The following is a 20435-nucleotide window of genomic DNA, read 5'->3' on the forward strand; positions in this document are numbered from 1 at the left end:
CAAATGCCCTCCCTGTCCCACCCACATACAAACTGAAAAAGACCTAAAAGAAATAAGTAGTCGTCAATTAAATTGAAAAAAGAAAGAAAGGAATAAATAAATAAAATTTAAATTAATATATAAATAAATACAACATAAAATATAAAAGAGACAATGCAAACCATCCTGACTTATTCATAGATGACTAATGTTGTATCAATTGTGATAACATTTTTAAATCAAATCTGATACAGATGTTGCCATGGTGTCCAAATAGGTCAAACATGACTGCCAAATCTTTAGAAAGGTGAGAGACAGGAATCTGACTTCCATGCCATTGCTTTACACTTCCTGGTAATGCATGAAACTATTTCGATAAACTTTTTTTAAAGTTCCTTAAATGTGCACTAATGTTTGTAAGATTCCCCAACAAGCAAATTTGTGGATCCAATGGGAAGAAATCCTGTAATATTTTGCCAAAATGTCACAGAAATCGTAAAAGAAGGTACTAAGTTGGTGTGATACAAAATCGATCCCTCCTCTGTACCAAATGACAAAGATAATTGTGATTTTTGCACTAAACTTCAGACAGTGGAGTTGTTACAGTGAATTTGTGCTATGCAGTTGTAAATATAGCTTGCTCATTTAATTTCCAAACTGTGTCTCATATTTTTCCTGTTTCATGGAAAATGATTTCCCTAACAGAATCGACAGACTATTCTATTCCTTTCCAAGAAGTGAAAATGTTGGCACCTTGTTTCTCCTGCGGTATGTGATGTTCTTCCAGAGCAGGAGACCGAGCTGCCTGAAAAATCCCATCGCTCTCAACAGCTACCTGCCCATCATGGTTTACTAGAAAACACAAAATATGGTGGTGAGAAAAACAAAGGTTCAGCGGGGCATCCTGTCCCCAGTTCAAGTATAGCTCAGTCATTTTTTTCTTCACATTTCAGTGTCCCCCTCTGTCTCCCTGTTTCCTGTCAGTCTAATGTCAACAAACAAACAAACAAAGACAACAAACATGCCAGAAAAATAATCTTAAAGTTCAGCAATAACACGGAAATAATCATCCACTAAACTGATTTTAGGATTTGTTCTACAGTTTCTAAATTTTAAGCTGCACTCGCTCCAAATGGCAGGAAGAGGTTAAATGTTTGAAACATGACTTAAATACAGAGAGGGTCTGCAACACTGTGTGCACAATTTAGCATACTGACAAGCTGACAGAGCCCTCAAGTTATTTACTTGAATGAAAGTTGAATGAGAGACAGTGCTGTTTACGGTACTAGTGGGGACTTATCTGCCTTAGTTTGACACTTTGTCTCTTATCACATAAAATAATCACTCTAGCTTTGAAATGTTTTTTCAAGCAACAGATATTGAGTTTGTAAACTGTTTATCTTGATTAGAAAGATGTTTCAGACAATTTACTTCAAAAAGTGAAAAAACTGTCATATCTTTGGCCAACAAATTAAACTCAGACAATCTTTAACTTCATTCAATTACCTCTTTTTCTCCTCTATTTTCTAAAATCTTATGAGTTAATTTGTATTATAAATCCCTAATTGTAATATTTAATATATAAATAAAATATTAAAATTTGATATTTGGTCAGTTTCCAACGGCACTAGTTTCTTCTCTTTGTGTATTTCTGTCCTTTATTTATTCTTTTGGGCAACTTTTTGAAATTTTGTGTGTCTAAAAAATACATCAAATTTGGTTTCATTGTAACTTAATTCATGCAAACTTCATCTCATTGTAACTTCTTTAGAACTTTGTAATTGCTCTCTGATCCTGACTACTGATAAGCTATCATTAGTGAGATCAGTACTGAGAAACTGTACCTGCCTGAACTTTCCCCTGTAAAGGAAAACTGCAAAACTGTAGCTGAGGACAACTAAGTTTAATATGCAGTAGCTAAAAGCTTTTTCAAAAACTGTTTTATTTTCATGTCCTTGCCATAGACACAAATGTGTTTGAGGAAGTTAAAAGTTGTACCTCAGATGAATCCAACAGGTTGTTTTTACATTTATTGTGAGTGAAGGTTGTCTTGTGTGGACGGTGTGATCTCCTCAGGTCTGACAATCCCCTACTTTATCCTGAAATCCTCCTGATCCCAACAGCTTACTGAGACTTTAACATTCATTTTTGCTCTGTGAGTGCCTTTTAGAGTATGGTTGTACCTTCCGTGTGTTTTGGAGCTGTAGTAAATAATCTGTGCTCGTGGTTTGTGCCAGGTTAGATAGCAATGGTCAGGCTCATTTGCTTTGCAAATCAAAAACTCACAGTGAAACTATATTTGTGCTTTAATCTATTTACTTTAGAAGGCTTTGCAGATGTTAGTACAGGTACAGGTGTGTGTGTTTACCATGCAATTTCCCTCAAGTATTTCCCCCTTCAAGACCTTAAAAACATAGATTATTAAAGCCATTTCACGCTAAAATAACTGTAACTTAGTGTAGCTAGCGTTACAACTTAGCTTTAAATTAACACTGTATGTCAAATATGAAGGTATTTCAGCATTTCATTTGGAACGCAACTTAGTCAAACAAAATATATAGTAAAACTATTATTTAAATGCTACAATTAGTGCAAATTTCCGTTTATTTCACTGTTCGTATGTAATGTTAATTACTAAAGAAAATAATTAACAGTAAGCTAAGAAGGAAAACATTTAGCTAACGTTACAGCTTCCTATTCCTAGCATGTTACACAATGATGCTGTTAGCAAGCGAACAGGCCCTTTCCGAAGAAAATAAATACAACATTTTGAGCTAAAAAGACTCGTAAAACTGTTGTTAATTATTACCTTTCTGTATTTTGGGTGATAAAGTCTCCCCTCACTGATTCGGACACACCAACGGCCGGTCGCTTGTCATTGACTCTACATTTCGTTTGTGACAGCAGATGGAAGATGAAGAAAGTCCCGCCCATGACCGACGATAATTGGCTACCGTACTTTATGGGGCGGATCATAGAACCCAGTAGAGATTCTAATTGGTCGTCGTCAATGTTTTGGGAATTGGAGACAACTGATTGGCCAGGCATTGACAGCAGCGTTATAGATAAAAACTGTATTATGATATTCAAGCGAGAATAAAAGGCATTATTTTATTAGTACAAGCAGCAAATTATACATATTTTATTTTTAGCTGATTAAAAAAGTATTAGCAATGTTAATTTATGCCACTGCATTTACAATTATTGCATTATTACTCATTAAAAGATTCAATAGCTCTAACTCAGCAGTACTTATAAGAAACAAATACAAAAAGCAAATTTGCATGTGAAATGTATCAATCAACCACTGACTCTCAATAAATAACATCCAAAAGATATCTTACAGACCATTTTAATGAACATCCAAAACAGCAAATTCTTAAAAATATACTTATCTCTCTATCAAATAAGGCAGTTATCTTTAAATGTGCATATCTGCTTCCTGTCAGGTACAGCCAGGGAAGCGGTGTATGAATGAACCACAGCGCTGCACTAAAAAGTCTTTGAAGCTTGTGACTGACACTCGTTGAAATGCACATATACGTGAGGGACAGGAAGTACATCACAATGAAATACACAGACCCTTTGTCCTGATTCAATAAGGTTTCCCCCATAAGCACTTTCAGTTCAGGCACATTGGCAGCCCACAGCAGGCTGGAAGACCAAAAACCCATCAGAAGTACAATATACTCAACACCGTTCACCACCATGTAAGTTAGTGAAGTCAAAAAATATTGCGTTTATGCATTATTGCATCTCAGCTATCGCCTGCGTTGTTAAATATCTGATAAATATAAATTGAGAGCTAACATCTATCCCTGTCACTTTAAAACATGTTTTCACAATAATTCAATGTACTTTATTTTATCTTAAAAATATATAGCTAGACTAATTTGCAGTATTCAGTGATGTGACAACAGCTTATGATATGCTGTATGATCAGTTGCATAATATTTAGTGAGTTTGGCAAAAGTTCATGTGGTTTGAACACTCTTTTTGTCCTGGATGAAGGAGGAAGTGCTCAAAGAAACACTGGCTGCTCTTGTCCCGTTAAGAGCCGATATGTTGAAGCTGGCATGGTCTTCAAGTGAATCTGCCAAGAGAGTAAAAACAAAATTATAACTGTGACAATGTGATCCCATTCAAAAATGTAAAAATAACCAAAAAAATAGCAGTTTCTATATTTCTATTTCTATATTTATTTCTATATTCATCCCCTCTCACCTCTCCGACTGCATTAGTCAGGATCTGGATGATCTTGTTATGCGGCGTGGCGACCACACTCTGCCCGTTGATTTCAATGATGCGGTGCCCGACACGGATGCCTCCTCTCTCCGCTATACCGCCTCGCATCAGACTGCAGATCTGCAGCGGAAAAAGAAAGGAGGAACATTTTAATTTCAAGACCAAGGGATGTATTAAATGTGTTTGAAAGCTCTGGATTAAGATAGTAGATGGACTTTGAGTTAAGATTATTTTGTACTGTTCCCAAGGTTAAGAACTTTTTAAGCTTTTAAATGACCTTTTATTGAGATAATACTGACTGAGTGCATAGGGTCTATCATCAAAACACTGATTGTAAATTAACAGTAATGAGTTCCTGACAGTTTGTGTTCAGGTAGGAGAGCATTTCATCATCACAACTAAACATGTTGGTGAGACAAACTTGATATCAAACCTGATTTAAGTTCTGTAGTGAAAGACTGAATATATGAATATTGACTTACGATGCCGTCCTCCACACTGAAGCCCAGCTGAAACTTGGGATCTGGTCTCCTGATAATCGCCATGGTGACCGGAGGGCAGTGGACAATGCTGAGCTTGACATACTTTTGGTTTTTCAAGTCCTGAGATAAAAACAAAATGTGAATATCAGCGACAAGTTCTGGCTGGAGTATTTAATTGATATATTGTCAGTGTTTGGTGGTTTTGAGCCTTGTTTTCTTTTCTCATTTAAGACTTTACACTCTGAACACAGCTAAATAGAACCACTTTAATATACCTGACATAAAATATTAATCTCTTTGCAGAGTACAAAAAACACTATATGCTTCACAATGGCAGAATGTATTACAGTGCATTATAATGTTCAGGTGTATTTGATATTTTGTCCACCACAGGTAAGAATGTTTCAAAGGCTTTTCCACTTTGACAGAAGGACGACTTTTAAAACTCTAACAACTGCTTTAACATTTGAAATATTGAATATCAGCACCAAATATTTTCTATAAACAACTTCAGTGGATGAATACGGATACTGGCTTTCAAAAACCAAATCAATACTCTGAATACACTATCAAATCAACGCTAGTACACCGGTACTGCATGGAAACACAGTGCCATCTAGTGCATCCTGAGGACAGTACAGCTGAAGAAAACAGGCTCATTGAACTGTACAGTAAATGTAACTTGTAGGGAGTTTACAGATGTTTTTAGTGCCTCGTCTTTCCTTCTTACCCGTATGATGTTCTGGCACGTGGTGATGGGTAGACCCACCAGGCTGGTGCCGTTGACGGACATGATGCGGTCACCGATGCTGAGCTCGCCACAGCGCTCAGCGGGGCCTCCGTGAAGGAGGTTGGCCACCACCACGGTGGGCAGGATGGAGCCCCAGCCCGACTCCACCACTGCCAGCCCCAAAATATCTCCAGGAGCCTTGGTGATGGCTACCTGAACCACAGACACACAGCAGTTAAGGCGTTTTCATTCGGTTAACCAATGATTTCACTACAATTATCTACATTTGAAGGTTATGAAAGGGATTAGTTTTAACTATGCTTGCATTTGTTTTGTAAAAGAGTTTTTTTTTTTTTAAAACAGCAGAAATCTCATAGAAGACACAAACATAAAGTTGTAAAATGCATATATGATAATCTATGAACTAATTTGTAATGTTACATATACTGTAATCAGTATGTGTTACACCTCATACCTTTAATCTGTTTCACAGATTGTGTATATATTGTGTATATATATTTATATTTAACATAATTATTTGCACAAATGGTAATTACTGCATGCTGTTTCTATCCATATCAGCCAGTTTAGCAACTTTTTTAGTAAATCTGCACACTTTTCTTACCTCTCTGGTAGAAAAATGTATAAATATTTCTTAAAATGTGTCAGTTTATCTGGTATGTATTGTTCTTACTGTAAATATTTTGTCTGTCTCTTTCTTAGTCAAATCCACTGTTCGCATGAAATACTATGTCTTTGATGTTTGCTTCATTTAGAGAGTTAACCAAGCTATTCATTTGATTCAGGAGGAAAAAAGCTCAGAAGAACAATGGTTGTTATCCAACTGTTGAGCGGCATTTTTCCCCTGCGATGGTACAGAAGGAGGGGCAGTGGGGCACTTTGTATCTTTGTGGGCGTTCATGCTCATTTCACTTGCATTCATTATATTATACTGTGTTATTTGGAGTAAAGATAAGTTAAAAAAAATGACCCTTTAGTGTATATTATGAACATTACGCCTAGCTGTCCTCTAGTTACTGGCAAAATATGAACAAGAACATACTGAGCAGACAAGTGGACAGTGGAGAAGTGAAATGTTGCAGGAGTTGTATGAAAAGTTTTGATATTTTCCGTGAAACTGAATCATGACTGGAATACATTTACTCGATACTTAAATGGTAGATTATGGTTGTATAAAGCCACATCGACCTCAGAACAGATGACAGATAAGAAATGATATTCAGTTCCATAATGTATTTTAAGATGTTTTATGCCTTTTTGGAAACTTGTTTCTGTTCATATTCTAATATAAATATCTATATTTTTTTCTGTATTTAACAATCCTACAAGTCTTCTCACACGTACACTGTCACATCTTCATTACTAGACCTCTTGTTAAAGGCCATCTTGTGCAATAAATGACTATGAACAGGTCTGTGTGAATGATAAACTGCAGTTTGTGTTAAAGCATGTAGCCACAATCAATCTGCTTACGTCTCGGAGGTTCTGAGTGTCAGAGAAGTGGGCCAAGTCTCCATTGTAGAGCTCCTGACTTTCCAGGTAGTTGCTGTACTCGCCAGGCCTCAGATCACTGGCCTTAATGCCGTTGGCCTGAAGGAACTGCTGGTAGGCCACTCCGAATGCCTGGCCGATAGCCTGGGCTATGATCTGAGCCTGGAAGGAGAGAAAACACTCATGTTTCAACATTGTATTTACATAATTTCTTAAGAAGATGTGAAATGTTCACAGTAAGTTTCCTGAAGGATTTTTTTCAAGAAATATTCTTCTTTAATGACAAACTGTTTTCTTTTTTTTACCTTCCATTTTAACATGAACAAACTGAAGCAAATACAGAGATATTTTCCAAAAGATAAACCCTGAAACTGAAATATCAACAAAAAATGGAGAGTAGGAAAAAGTTCCCTATTTTCCTGTACAAGGTGCTCCATTATTTGTTACTTTCACCTTCCTAACACCAATAAAACTTCATACTAAATGAGTTCAGTTAGGAAAAAACTAGCAACAGAAGCAGTGGCCTCATGGCCTTCAGAATCCCGCAGCTAATTAGTTTCTAAAAGAAACTCTTCCTCCTCCTTTTCAGTGTTGCCAACTGTGGGGAACTGGGACGACAGCCAGACCATTTTTAATTCAGGAGAACTCAGTGGCTGTCTAGAGGAAGGAAACCAGGCCACGCTGAAGCTGAAAATGTTGTCCGGCAGAAAGCAGCGCATTTAATCAGAGGCAAACGCAACATAGTGGGACACAAGAGAAACCTTAATATTACCTTAAATTGCCACCATGTTTGCCCAATGTCATGAGTTATACAGTTCAAGGCTCAAGACTACAGATGAATTGAAACTATGAAGTTGTCGCCACTATGAAGCTCATGAAAGGAAACACTTTTTTTGGACCCCAGTAGCTGCTGGAGTCAAGGGTTCAAAATATTAGATCTTGTCTAGACAGACTCCAATTTGTAGCAAAGAAATTTACTTAAGCTAAATTAATTTGACCTTCCTGCAACATGTGAACATGGTATAAAATCTAAGCGCTGCCATGTATATCCAATCGCTAACTCACATCCTCAGAGGAGAAGACGTGGCAGATCATTAAGCACTTCTTCTGAGGCCCCGAGGACGAAGAGGAAGAGTCAGAGGACGGGTCGGCATCCTGCCCTTTACGCTTCCTTCGTGCCATCAAGACGACGATTTGGCCAATGTCTGCAATGTAAGAGATCATCTGCAGAGCGTGATCCATCATGGCCTCCTGAGTGGAAACGAGACATGAGAGGGTTAATTATGATGCAAACATTAAGAAGAAAAGAAGGTCTGGTGTTCACTTCAACTTGCAGACACTTGAAACTTGCCGTAATACATTTAAATGAGTAATGCCGCACCTTTATTTTTTTCTTTTTGTTAGTTACGTCGTTATTACTTGGTACTGTATTTGCAAGCAGGGACCACTTCCAAACATGCAAGACATGCAAGGACACTCAAATGTCAAATGCATGACTGCCAGAAAGCAGTTGACAGAAAATTTGATTGAGAAGACAAACATGAACTTGTGACTGTGTGAATTAGTTGTGAGAGTCAGAGAATCCTTGAACAACCAAAAATGCTCATAAACTGGTACTAAAACAATAAAATTACTTTGACCAACATCATTTTCTCTTCAGATGCAAGTTATAGTCGCAGATGGCAAGATGCTGATACGAGGAGTGAAATCAATAGTAATAATGAACCCGCAAACACTGTGATTATCTTTATATCCATAAGTATGTTGCAGTGAGGAGCAACCGGCCATGCAAAGAGGGAGCTGGCTGTAGATGACCCAGTTTTACTCTCCTGCCAACTCAACCACACAGTGACGGAAACTCTGCTATTACTGCAACACTACAGCTGAGCTCTAATATTAAAACATCATCCAATTCTATATTAAGGATTCCTGCAGGGCAGCTCAGCTCAAAGAAGAAAACTAACAAGTGCAATGCTTTAAGCTATAAAATAAAAGTTAACTTCACATTTTTAATGAAAAAAAAAAAATCAAACCAAGATTTAAATTTCCAGCATTTAGCTGATGCTGATGATGATAAAGTGTGTAGCAGTTCAATGTCTTGGTTCAAGGAAAAATAACAAACTAACAACACACTCTGGCAATTGAGCTGCTATGGTTAATCGAGGGAAAATTAATCACCAACTACTTTGATAATCAATTAATTGTTTTAGTGATCTTTCAACAAAACTTCTGAATATTTACTGGTTCCAGCTTCTTAAATCTGAGACCACAGTGAATATGTATTTATTGTATGTAATTTTGGGTGAAGTAAGATGAGGTTAATACATTTATGCTTAACATTATTGATCCTCAATGATTTGGACTCTAAAGCTGTTCATAGCAGCTGAGAGCAAATCTGAAAGTGCTACAAAAAAACATAACACAGTGAAGAGAAGTGGTCAAGAAAGTGGTCAAAACAAAAGAGGTAAAGAAACTCAACACTACAGGGTAGTATGAGGTCACATGACTTTTTGTAAGCCGCTAGAAAAACATACCTGTGTGTCAGCAGTGAGCACTTTGATCCGCTGGGTGGAGATGAACAGATCAACTTCTGTCATTGGCTGCGACTCACCTTCTGGAGCCTAAAACAAACACAGTTACAATGACTGTACCAGAGCTGCACCTATTACCAATATGGATCAATATCAGAGGAACCCTTTGATTTCTATTACACTACTGACATGAGTACATTAAAATATGATTTTGATTCCATAATGGTAGTTTTAGGGTAAAATAAAAATCTACACTGCTGATGATTTTAGTGCATCTCATACTGAAGTTTACCTTTATGCGGTCCACAGCCTCCTGAGCCTGGGTCATACGGGCGTTCGTAGATGGGTTCTTCTCCGATTTGATCTGGGTGGAGCCCAGGTACTTGGCACCAAATATCACTCCTTCTAACAGGTCTTCAGGGTCACACGGACCAGGCACTAAAAAGTACAGTAACACACATTAACATATAAAATCACACAACCTCTTTTCTTTCTATTGTCAGTGAGATATTTAACATTTTATATCATTGATCGTTTTCCACTGATTTTAATTTCCAATGAGAAAAGACGCACATTGCAGTGACTTACCGTCTTTATATGATGGATGGTCAGCAGCACGCTGCAAAAAAGGAAATTAATGAATTATCAAGTACAGAAATTTAAAAGATTAATTATGATAATCAATTAATTTAATAATTTAAAACACCAAAAGAAGCTGCAACCTTTGCTTCACAAGTACAAACACAAAGCAATCTCCGGTAGAAAAATATTATTAAAAACATACTTTGAGTTACATTAGGCTATAGTAACTTCTGATGATCGTTTGTCATAAAATCTGATGTTTTGTAAATTAAATCATGAATTGATTTAAACAATAAAAGCAAACTAAACTGAAAATAATTGCTAGTTTCATTCAGAACAAAAACTAGAGATAGTTACAGTAGATGTAGTAAGAAGAAGTAGATTGAAAGTTGTAAGTTACATCAAATTTAGGGCCTTCTGTAAAGAGTTAAACTAAAACTAATTCAAATGTAGATAATTATGTGTTAACAGTTCATTCTTCTTTTAGCTGATTATAATATCTAATCCTACCTGCTCGCTCTCTGCAGCAGCTTCCTCCTCTGGAGGCTCTTCCCCCAGCTTCATCCACACTGGCTCAGGATACTCATCGTCAGGCAGGGAGTTGAGGGAGTCGTCCCTGTTCCGCTGCTGCTGACCGTTCCCATAATGCCCCCAGAACCTCTGCGCGTCCTCCTGGTTGTAGGAAACCGACACAACAGCGTCCACCTCCCCTCTGTGGGGCAGGCAGGTGGGACGGGGTGGAGAGGTGATTTCTGTGCACTGCAGAAGTCCCAGCAGGTCTCGCTGGTGGCTTTCAGAGAACAACAACCCTGTAGTTTCAGAGCTGTCGTCTGCTAACAGGGAGGGAGAACATGCCTGCATATCAGACAGGCTGGAGTACTGATGCTGGGAAAGGCACGGTGGCGTCCTGCAGCTGGGATGAGGCTCTTCCCCCATCAGCTGGAGCTGGCTGAGCAGGGTGTGGATACGGGTGTGGTCTTCATCACCTGATCTCCTGTTAGTAATCTCCTCTTCAGTAAGTATATTCTCCACATCCCTACATGTTATCTCCTCCTGGTATTCCCTACCTCCTTCCAAGTCCTCAACACTCCCTCCTTCCTGTTCCTCAACTGCTTCATCCTTTTCCTCCACTTCCACCTCAGGATCCTGGACTGGCTCTGTGTTACTTCCCACAAGCTCCTGCTGGCTCATGTCAAGTGCAGCCACAGTGGCATTCCCGTCCAAAGACACTAACACCGGCTCACTTGGACTCGCCTTGTCCAGATCGTCAACAGTGGGATGGAAGTCGGGGTCATCTAGATCGTCTGCTGAGCCCACTTCACTGGAGGAGTCAGACTTCCAGTCTAATGGAGGAGGCTCAATCAGGTTGTAAGAGTCCAGATCCTCCACAACTGAACCTGCCACAGTCCGCCTGTTGACCCCGACAACCCCAGAGGCCTCATCAAGAGAGACAGAGGCAGAGCACTGGGTGTCTGAGGGTGCAGGAGCTGACTGATCAGCAGAGTTCAAGTCCATTTTGTAAGAAAGCCTGTCAGAGGAAAACTGGCATTACTGTGTTGATTCCTGGCTGAAGTCACAATGCAGGAGACTTTCATTTAAGGCCATCAGGAATTTGGTTCACTAGATTTCCAACTATCTGAATAGCACTGAAACAAAGCATCGAAAAAAAAAATCAGTCATACTAATGTAAAGAGAGCTGTCAGTTTAACTAAAGGCTGTTTTATGTCATGTGTTCATTGCTGGTAGACTAGACACGGCTGCATCAGTTAAGCCAGTAATATGTGAAGTAAATAGACCCTCTTGTCCTCATGGACCCATGACCATCAAGATAGAAGCAGCAGCCTGAAGCTCAAAGTTCACTGACAACATGTGTGCGATGGGTAACCATCATACACATCTCAATATAACACCTATTTTACCTATGAAAGCAATTTTTGATCCAAGTCATTCTGTTTCCATTACATGTACATGAATGTATCCTACATACAGTTGACAGGAGGAGAACCAGGTGGCTTGGATAACGCTGTTACGCTGTAACAAGAAAATGTAAAAATCTGCAATTTTATGGTGCTATTCTTTTTGGTAAATGCAGTGGTGTTTTCGAAAAACGTGAATTAGGCCTATCTAACAGGTCTTCTGGTAAAGTCCGGATATAAGTTCAATTATCCACCGGGCAGTGCAGCATTTTTAATAAATGTCGGTTTGAAACTGGTTCACAGCGCTTTTCAGGACGCACTAATATTCAAGATTCAAGATTTCTTTATTGTCATTTCTCCTTAACAGTTATTTTAACACATTGAAATTTAAGTCCGTTTCTCTCAGATCAAAAACACTTTCAGAATAAACGATTTCCACAAACTTTACTAAAAACATGCTTAGCAAATATATTAAGTTTCAGAAACAAAAAGTAAATGAATTATATTACCACACATATGTATAACATGTAACGTAACTAACGAGAAGAGGAATCCTGATAATCAATTAGGCCTGTTTGATATACAGTTGACAGATGAGCACATAGGTTGAAATAAATTAGTGAATATTAACGGTTTGAAAGAAAGTTACCGTTATTCAGAAAAAGGTGCAACTTTTCTACATGCTGTGAAATGATCAGGAGAGCTTTAAATTCACCAAATATTAATGGAAACTGGAATTGACACAGAACTCTTCTTACAACCAAAACAGAAAGCAGCGGGACTAACGCTACAGGGCTGACAGAGAAGAAAACTAACTGTAAATCCCCCAAAACTCAAAATTCCTGAGTACAATTTCTACACTGCGAGTCAAAAACAGCTGAGTTGCTAACTGAAGTTAGCTGTCCAAGTAGCCTAAAGCTAACTAGTAAGCTAGTAAAAAACTCAACCCCCTAAGAGCAGCTCATTGATATAATATGTATTTGTGTATTTAAACACGCCGGGTTAAGTAAAAAGAGGAACTCTCACCTGATATTTTAGGTCTTTCTCGTTTTCTTTGTGCCCACACAGAGACTCCGGTTGGTGCCACGACAGATAAATTGACGTGGTTCGGGATTTGAGTCTTTTCCAAAACTTTGGCTCGATTTTATTCGTCATACTAACAGCCACGGCACCGTTAAATGTTATGTAATTTCACATAATCCCAGGCTCAAAAGAGTCGCGATGTAAAACAGAGTTTTGTTGTTGTTCCTCCTGAAGTAGAGACTCGACAGATTTTATTTATTCGCTGACTCTATACTTGTGCTGCGTTCAAGTGCTCCTGTAATCTAAATGATCACCATCTTTCTCCTTTCCTGAAGCTATACAGTACATATCTAAGGGCTACACAAGAGTTAAGCATACACTTATAGCGCATATAGCACAAAAACACCTTGTACTTTTTGGGAAATAATTACTTGTAACAATTTAAGGATTTACAACTTAATGATCCGATGTGTAATGTATTGTATCGATCATTCTGCTGTGATATAATTTGTATTATTGATGGAGTAAAGAGCACGTTGTCGACTCTTCTACTGCAGCAGACTGAAATGGGGCTTCTGACAAGTAATTAGCCTTTTTCAATCTCTTTAAGAGGTTGATTGTTTGGCTCTGATCTCAATTACGACCTGCCCCTTAGTCAGTGAACGCAACGGTTGCTCGGTGCCCAAACGTCACCGTTGAAGCGTCCAGTCCCGCTCAATCAAATATCGATACAAGTGATCAGGAGAACGAAAAGACAAAAAATTTATTTAAAAAGTTCATTATTTTACATGATCAAATATTACTCAAGCAACTGCTGTGTCATTTGACTAATTACAAAGTCTGTTTCCATACAAAACCTCACCGGTGTTGTCAAATTACTTTGCACTACAGTTTTCTTCTATTGATTCTTTAATGCAAATCATAATTCTGCAGCTAATTTCTAAGTTATCACAACCACATCAGCCTCAGAAACTGGTCGCTGTAGTGTAACTAGAGGACATTACATGCTTTAAACAAACACAAAGTTGGACTTTAAGATAGTGTCACAGAATATCTTTTCCACTTGAGCAACTGCAGCAGTCGACTCGTAAAAATCACAGAGATATAATAATTAATTCACAGGTTTCATTGTATATGAATAAATGTGAGATTTAAAAAAAAACAGGTGCATGTAGTGCGTTTCTAAGGCAACATTATCAGGCAAGCATCCACACTGTCGTTTTAATCCTCTTGGATTCACCTCACATCTTTATTTTCTAAAAACAATCATTATGTTCATTATTTTAGCTAATTGTGCACTGACCTTCTAGGGTGATTGACTGAACAAGTAGCGACAATTGTGCCTCTTCTCTGCACTTTGGACCTACTGATACACATACTGGCTGTTGCAAGAATAAACCTGGGACCTGAGTCTTGGACGACTTTGCATGTTGAAAAACAACTGAGGAGATGTGTATCCCTCAGGGGAAGGAGCTGTTGTCCAAGGCAAATATTTGGACATTTGGTTGCACTGAAACAGTCTCAGACAACAAAAAGTAGGAGGTATTACCTGCCCAATACTTTCTGACAATGTCTACACTGCAGTAATAAGCTGTTTAAATGCTTTTATCTGTAAATAACGACACATACGTTCTAAATCCATTTCACATTTGTTTGATTGTGTTGCTACAACAGGTAGCTGAGAAATAAGAGGGATAAATGAATGAAAATTTAATTGATTGATCTCATCATCAAATCACATTTTCCACTGTCTAATGATAGACTAAAATCTCCAAATATGTGTAAAAAATCCAGTGAAATTAAATGTTTTGCTTCTTTTTCACAACTGAAGAAATCTCTTTGATGATATTCACTTATTACAATTTAATTATGAGTCTATAGGATGTTGATTCAATATGTTTTTTGGATCTTACTTGCTAGAAAACTGCAATGAATCTCCCCAGTCTGACCATAGTACAGACCGGCTTTACATCCTTTCACTCAGCTTTTTCCACAGATACGTGTCTTTCCTGCAGTGATGATAAAACATGGTGAAGACTAGGCACTTTCAGATTGTTCACTGTCGCCAGCGCTCATCTGGATCAAACCAATCAGAGACGAGATGGTGCCCATCAGTCCGACCAGCCAGCTGGGGAATCGTCCTGCCCACAGGAAGCCAGGCGGCATCCAGTGAATAGCGTTACTGAGGTCAGCCATGCTGCTGAGGACAGACAGCAGCTCTCCTTGCATTTGCCTGCGGAGCCGAGAGCGACTGCGAGAAAAGAAAAAACATAAAGTTAATCAGGACACAGAAAGATCTCATCATGTCTATGTCTATATTATTGCAAAGACATCAAATATTTGAAAGACCACCTGCTGCCGGCTCCGTCTCTCTCACATCTCTTCAGCTTCTTCTTCAGTAGCAGCAGAACTCGGAGTGACCTGCAGAACAAAGGACTCACATGACTGATGGTCTTCATGCTCCATATTGAGCAGGTAAAGGAAGAAATTAACGAGTACTCAAGGTTACAAAGTGCTTCAATTCAGGCTTGAAAGCAAGTGTTAGTTACACTACAATTAAACTTTTGAACATGATCTTCACTTTGCAAGTGAGGATTTCAAATATTTAGTTAGTTAAATGAATCCACTTGTCTAAGTGAGGTCAGACAAGATACCTTTCAACACAGCATACTAATAAAACCATCTTTTAAATAAGAAAAAATACACAAAGTACCATAAATATAAAAGATCAATTTAATACACACACACACACACACACACACACACACACACACACGATAGCATTCATTTGTAAATCTATAATGGTAGACAAAAACATTCCACTTAAATTGCTGCATTATGATGCACTACCCCTTTAAAGACCATAAATAATGATATTATTGAACATAATTTCAATTTCTACTGTAAAGAGCACTGTCTTTTACTGCATTGTCTTGTTTTTTATCTGTTCTGGTGTCTTTTTAGGATAATTATCTGTAAATAAAAGAAGATAAAATTATTGTGTTATTTACAATGTAGAGGCAAAGTATTTTTTTCAGCCATGAGTAGTGTCTGCAGGCAGCATAAACACCAATAACATGCAACCAAACATTAGATGTGAGACATGGAATCCAGGGCAAAAATCCCTTTGTACTTATTTAAAGTTTAATTCCTGTAACACACAGTAATAAATGAAGATGACTCAGATGAGAATATTAACATTTTGATCATATCAGAGCTCATCTGGTCTGGATTTTGGTGATTGGATAGTTAGATGACGATGTTTAGAGTTATTTTAGTAAATTAATAAAACTGACACTGAAAAGTGAGGGGTATAAAAATATGACAGCGTAAATTACACCCTTGTCTTAAAGTGATATTTGTCATTTCTGGGACTCCATACATTTCTCATCACCGTGTCCTGATGATGTGAAATCTGTGGAAAGATGACCTCACCTGAGTATTCCCAGCAGCAGCGACGTTCCCCACAGTACCGTGCTAAACAGCCACCATTTATCAGACTTCAGTTTGATGAGCTCGACATCAGCAGCCCAGGCAATGTGTTCACAGGGGTAGTAGAGCTGGTCGGCCACGTTGGTCAACACCGATATCCAGCGCACGGCTGAGTCCTCTTCCTTTAGAAGACATGCATGTGTTAATCTTGCATTTAACTGCCACATTGTGAAGCTGTATATATATTACAAACATGAAGATCTAAGATGAATTAGTACATATATGGTTGTACATGCTCATCATTTTAACAGATAACTATTATTTTATTAGTTAACAACATGTCCCATGTAGAGCTGCAACAATTAATTGATTAACAGAAAATTAATCAGCAACTACTGTGATAAGTGAATAATTGTTCAGTAATCTTTAAAGAAAAATACAAAAAAAATTTGCAACTTCCGGGTTCTCAAATGTGAGGATTTAATGCTCAACAGAGCCATATTTTACTTTGAATTTCCTGTTTAAGCAAACAAATAACTAAAAGTGTTCTTTACTACTGAACATGGTAAATTAAAATGACTATCCAGGGTTTTCTGTTTATTTTAGGTGATAGCACCCAGACCTAGTCAGCAGATTAACTGATACTGAAAATAATCATTAGTTGCAGCCCTGATAGAGCAAACTGATTAGAGAGGAGTTGTGTGGCACACCTCGGCTCCAAACCCGTAGCTTTGTGAGTAAGCCAGCATGGACAGATCATCGAACAGCCTGAGCACCGTCCTGCAGTGGCTGAGCTGAGCAGAAAACAGCAGCAGACTTTTCCCGAGCTGGCGAGATGAAACGTCTGCTTCTGCCTTACGGGTAAGAACTCCTCCGACCAGCTGGGAGCCATAACACACCGTCCTGATCTGCAAGGGCAAATGAGAGAGAGAAAACTCTGAGTAGGAGACAGGGAGAGTTATAAGAGGACGCTATAACATGTTTTATGCACTTGTTTTTATACGCTTTTTTTTTGTTTGTTTGTTTTGTTGTTCTATATGGGATTTACATGTTATCTTTATCCGTTCTGTTGTTGTTGCACTGCTGTAGGTTTGGAGGAACAGCATTTCAGTTTTTTGTGAATGCAAGTACACAAGAAAATGACAATAAACTAAATCTTGAAATCTGTAGGATATGTATAATGTTTATTTTTAATTCTCTCTTAATGAAAGCACATTGATGCGCAACATATTCTTTTTGTTGTTTGTATATTTTCGACATACAGTATTAATGCAGTATTTCAACGTTTCTGAGGTAATATCACAATATCACACAGTAAAATTGTTTTGAGTAATTTTTTTTAAAGAAAAAAAGTTCAAATTCTCTGATTCCAGCTTCTCAAATGTGATTATTTTCTGGTTTCTTTAGTCTTCTATGACAGTAAACTGAGAATCAAAACATGACATTTAAGACATCTGAAGACATCACTTTTGGCTTTTAGAAACAGTGATTGACATTTTTCACCATTTTCTGACATTTTATATACCAAACAACAAATCGATTAATAGAGAAAATAATCGACAGACTAATCGATAATAAAAATAATCGTTAGTTGCAGTCCCAATTAACATAACACTTATGTATAATCCCCTAACAGTTTATTTACAGCCTTCATCATCAGCTGAATCACGTTACTCACAACTTTATCTCTTCCTCTGTAGGACTCCAGCAGGCGGACCAGAGACTCCAGAGACTGCTGCATGTCTGCAGCTCTCACACACACACAGAGCTGTAAATTAAATAAAAACTGATCGATGAAACTCTGTGACGAGCCTCATTCATGCTCGACATCCTCAGGTTATAGTTTTACGGATTAATACTGCATATTTCCTCTGCTGGACTTTGAACAGGAAGCACCGAGTCAATCGAACTTCTTCTTCTTCAGTAGCTTTGGTAGACGCGACGCAGCGATGACGCAATGACGCCCTCCTCAGTCTGGGCTGTAAAACTTTATTAACAACACAGTAATATACAAATACAGTACAATACAATAAAAAACAATACAATACAAATAAAAGTACAGGGAGTGTTTGAGAAAAACTAAACTACACTAAACACAAGCAGAAATAAAAGTGTACAATGTAAAAAGATACATAATACAGAAATTAAGAGAGACAAATAAATAAATACAACTTTAAAAAAATGAATAAGCAATACTGCAAACCAACTGGCAATTCTGTCCGCAATGTTTCTCAAAAGATGAGATATCTTTAAAGCTTTTTTTTGTTTTTAATACTTTACAGACAGAAAAATAGAGAGTGACTGGAGTTCAACATAAAACAAGTTTTTGTCAAAAAGAAACTGAAGAAATCTGGCTTTGTGAATATGTTTGCCCAAAAGACACAGCAATTTTATCAAGTTATTGACCTCACTGTTGTTAAACTCTACATTCAAAAATAATTTTGGCCTTATAATTTCTGATTCAACAATGCTTCTTCTTCTTTAGATTAGACAGACTAGACACTAGAATAGTGAATTGCTGCCTTCTACTGTTTGTTATTGATATTCCTTTTTACAGTTATTTATATTTTATTATATAGTCCAATACTGTACAGATGTTCCAGCGGTTTCTTCATTTTAGTCCAGATATCCGGGCTGAGTAAATTACGCAGAGTAATTCCCCGGCCACTCCCAGGTCTCTGAACAGCTTCTTCCTTTGAAGTGAGTAATTCTTGCACTGGATGAGGATGTGTTTTACTGTCTCTGATCCTCCACACTCACATTTGCCATCCGGGGGTTTCCCAGTCAGAGCCTGTCCACACCTAAGCCGACAATGCCAAAGTCTCAACCTGGCTTTTTCCACTGTTTTCTGTATCGAGACCTCCCCTTCTTGTCTTTTTCCCATGTATTCTGCCAAATTTCTTTTTCCGAAAATGCTTGGTGACAATCTACAATATACGATGGATCAAAAGTTTTAGAACACTTCCATTTTCCTTTTTTTTGTTAAATTTTATGTAGTTTGATGTTGCAATGTACTCTGAAATCAAAGTATAGAACAAACCAACCTTGTTCTTTTCCTCTAATGTAGTTCTTACAGCCTAGAGGTTTGTCATTATCTTGCTGTAGGATGAACCCCAGACTAACTAAGTGCAGTGGTGGAAAGTAACCAAGTACATTCACTCAAGTACTGTGATACAGTACAGCTTTATACTTTCACTCCACCTCATTTTAGAGGGAAATATTGTACTTTCTACTCCACTACATTTATTTAACAGCTTTACTTTTCAGATGAAGATTTGACACAATGGATAATATAACAAGCTTTTAAAATACAACACATTGATAAAGATGAAACCAGTGGTTTCCAACCTTTTTTTGCTTTTGATGTCTTTCAAAAAGCAGTGTGTAGTATTTTCACCAAAAATCAAATACCAAATATCAAATATTCAAATATTATAGAGTCAGCAGGTTTGTAACTAATCAACGGAAGTTGGGACACCTGTAGGAATTGTTTGCATCAACTTTCAAGGTTTAATTTACTCGCTGCAGAAAAACTATGAGTTGTTAACCCATTACTTGATCCCTGAAAAAGGCTTTTATTATGACTCTCAAATTTACATTATTTTTCAGTGTTTGGTAATCGAAGGGGTTTTTTATTTCTATTTTTTTCTAACCTCTGGTAGTTTACCTTGAACTGCTTAAATTTCAATAACAACTGTAAAAATTGGGGTGTTTTTTGACCAGTAGTGTAAGTTACATAGATAGTCCAATAATTCTAAAGTGCATTTTGTAGTAACTAATGTGTTTTGTCATTCTTTATGCATTTCCAGACTTCATATTACCATGTAAATTTATATTCTGGAGCATTATTTCTTATGATTGGTTAATATATTTTGCAGTTTTCTTGAGTTCTGATTTGTTTATTGACAGTTCAGTTCAGTTCACAGATGTTTTTTATGCTTCTCGGAGATATTCTGTTGTACACAGTTCATTTCTCTATTACTGACTGAGTGCTTCTTGGATT

At 37.6% G+C, this 20435-nt stretch overlaps 3 protein-coding genes across 5 annotated transcripts in view; all 3 read right to left on the reverse strand.

Annotated features, from left to right (window-relative positions):
* abca7 (ATP-binding cassette, sub-family A (ABC1), member 7) overlaps nucleotides 1-2887 on the reverse strand; it is a 34921-nt gene extending 32034 nt beyond the window's left edge. For both annotated transcript variants that reach the window (XM_067596635.1, XM_067596634.1), the window contains exons 1-2: nucleotides 2789-2887; nucleotides 733-831 (exon numbers count right to left, since the gene is read on the reverse strand). In XM_067596635.1, coding sequence (XP_067452736.1) covers nucleotides 733-798 — 66 coding nt within the window. In that variant the 5' untranslated portion in view covers nucleotides 799-831; nucleotides 2789-2887. The remainder of the gene's footprint in view (nucleotides 1-732; nucleotides 832-2788) is intronic.
* Nucleotides 2888-3255: 368 nt separating this feature from the next.
* si:ch73-40i7.5 (amyloid-beta A4 precursor protein-binding family A member 3) lies at nucleotides 3256-13300 on the reverse strand. 2 transcript variants are annotated; one of them, XM_067596639.1, is made up of 11 exons: nucleotides 13004-13300; nucleotides 10572-11589; nucleotides 10068-10098; nucleotides 9772-9917; nucleotides 9483-9569; nucleotides 8014-8199; nucleotides 6931-7110; nucleotides 5437-5649; nucleotides 4707-4826; nucleotides 4204-4344; nucleotides 3256-4072 (listed from the first exon to the last, which is right to left on the reverse strand). In XM_067596639.1, the coding sequence occupies exons 2-11, from the start codon at nucleotides 11574-11576 to the stop codon at nucleotides 4001-4003; spliced, it is 2181 nt and encodes a 726-aa protein (XP_067452740.1). In that variant the 5' UTR covers nucleotides 11577-11589; nucleotides 13004-13300; the 3' UTR covers nucleotides 3256-4000. The 2 variants fall into 2 exon arrangements, with proteins under 2 accessions (XP_067452740.1, XP_067452739.1); XM_067596638.1 differs by having other exon boundaries at nucleotides 10572-11707.
* Nucleotides 13301-13738: 438 nt separating this feature from the next.
* Nucleotides 13739-18370, reverse strand: pex11g (peroxisomal biogenesis factor 11 gamma). The gene is made up of 5 exons (XM_067596640.1): nucleotides 18111-18370; nucleotides 17143-17340; nucleotides 16436-16614; nucleotides 15353-15421; nucleotides 13739-15251 (listed from the first exon to the last, which is right to left on the reverse strand). Exons 1-5 carry the CDS (start codon nucleotides 18171-18173, stop codon nucleotides 15038-15040), a joined length of 723 nt encoding a protein of 240 aa, XP_067452741.1. The 5' UTR covers nucleotides 18174-18370; the 3' UTR covers nucleotides 13739-15037.
* Nucleotides 18371-20435: the final 2065 nt, after the last annotated feature.

Source organism: Thunnus thynnus, chromosome 8 (genome assembly GCF_963924715.1).
Source record: "Thunnus thynnus chromosome 8, fThuThy2.1, whole genome shotgun sequence".
Lineage (NCBI taxonomy): Eukaryota > Metazoa > Chordata > Actinopteri > Scombriformes > Scombridae > Thunnus > Thunnus thynnus.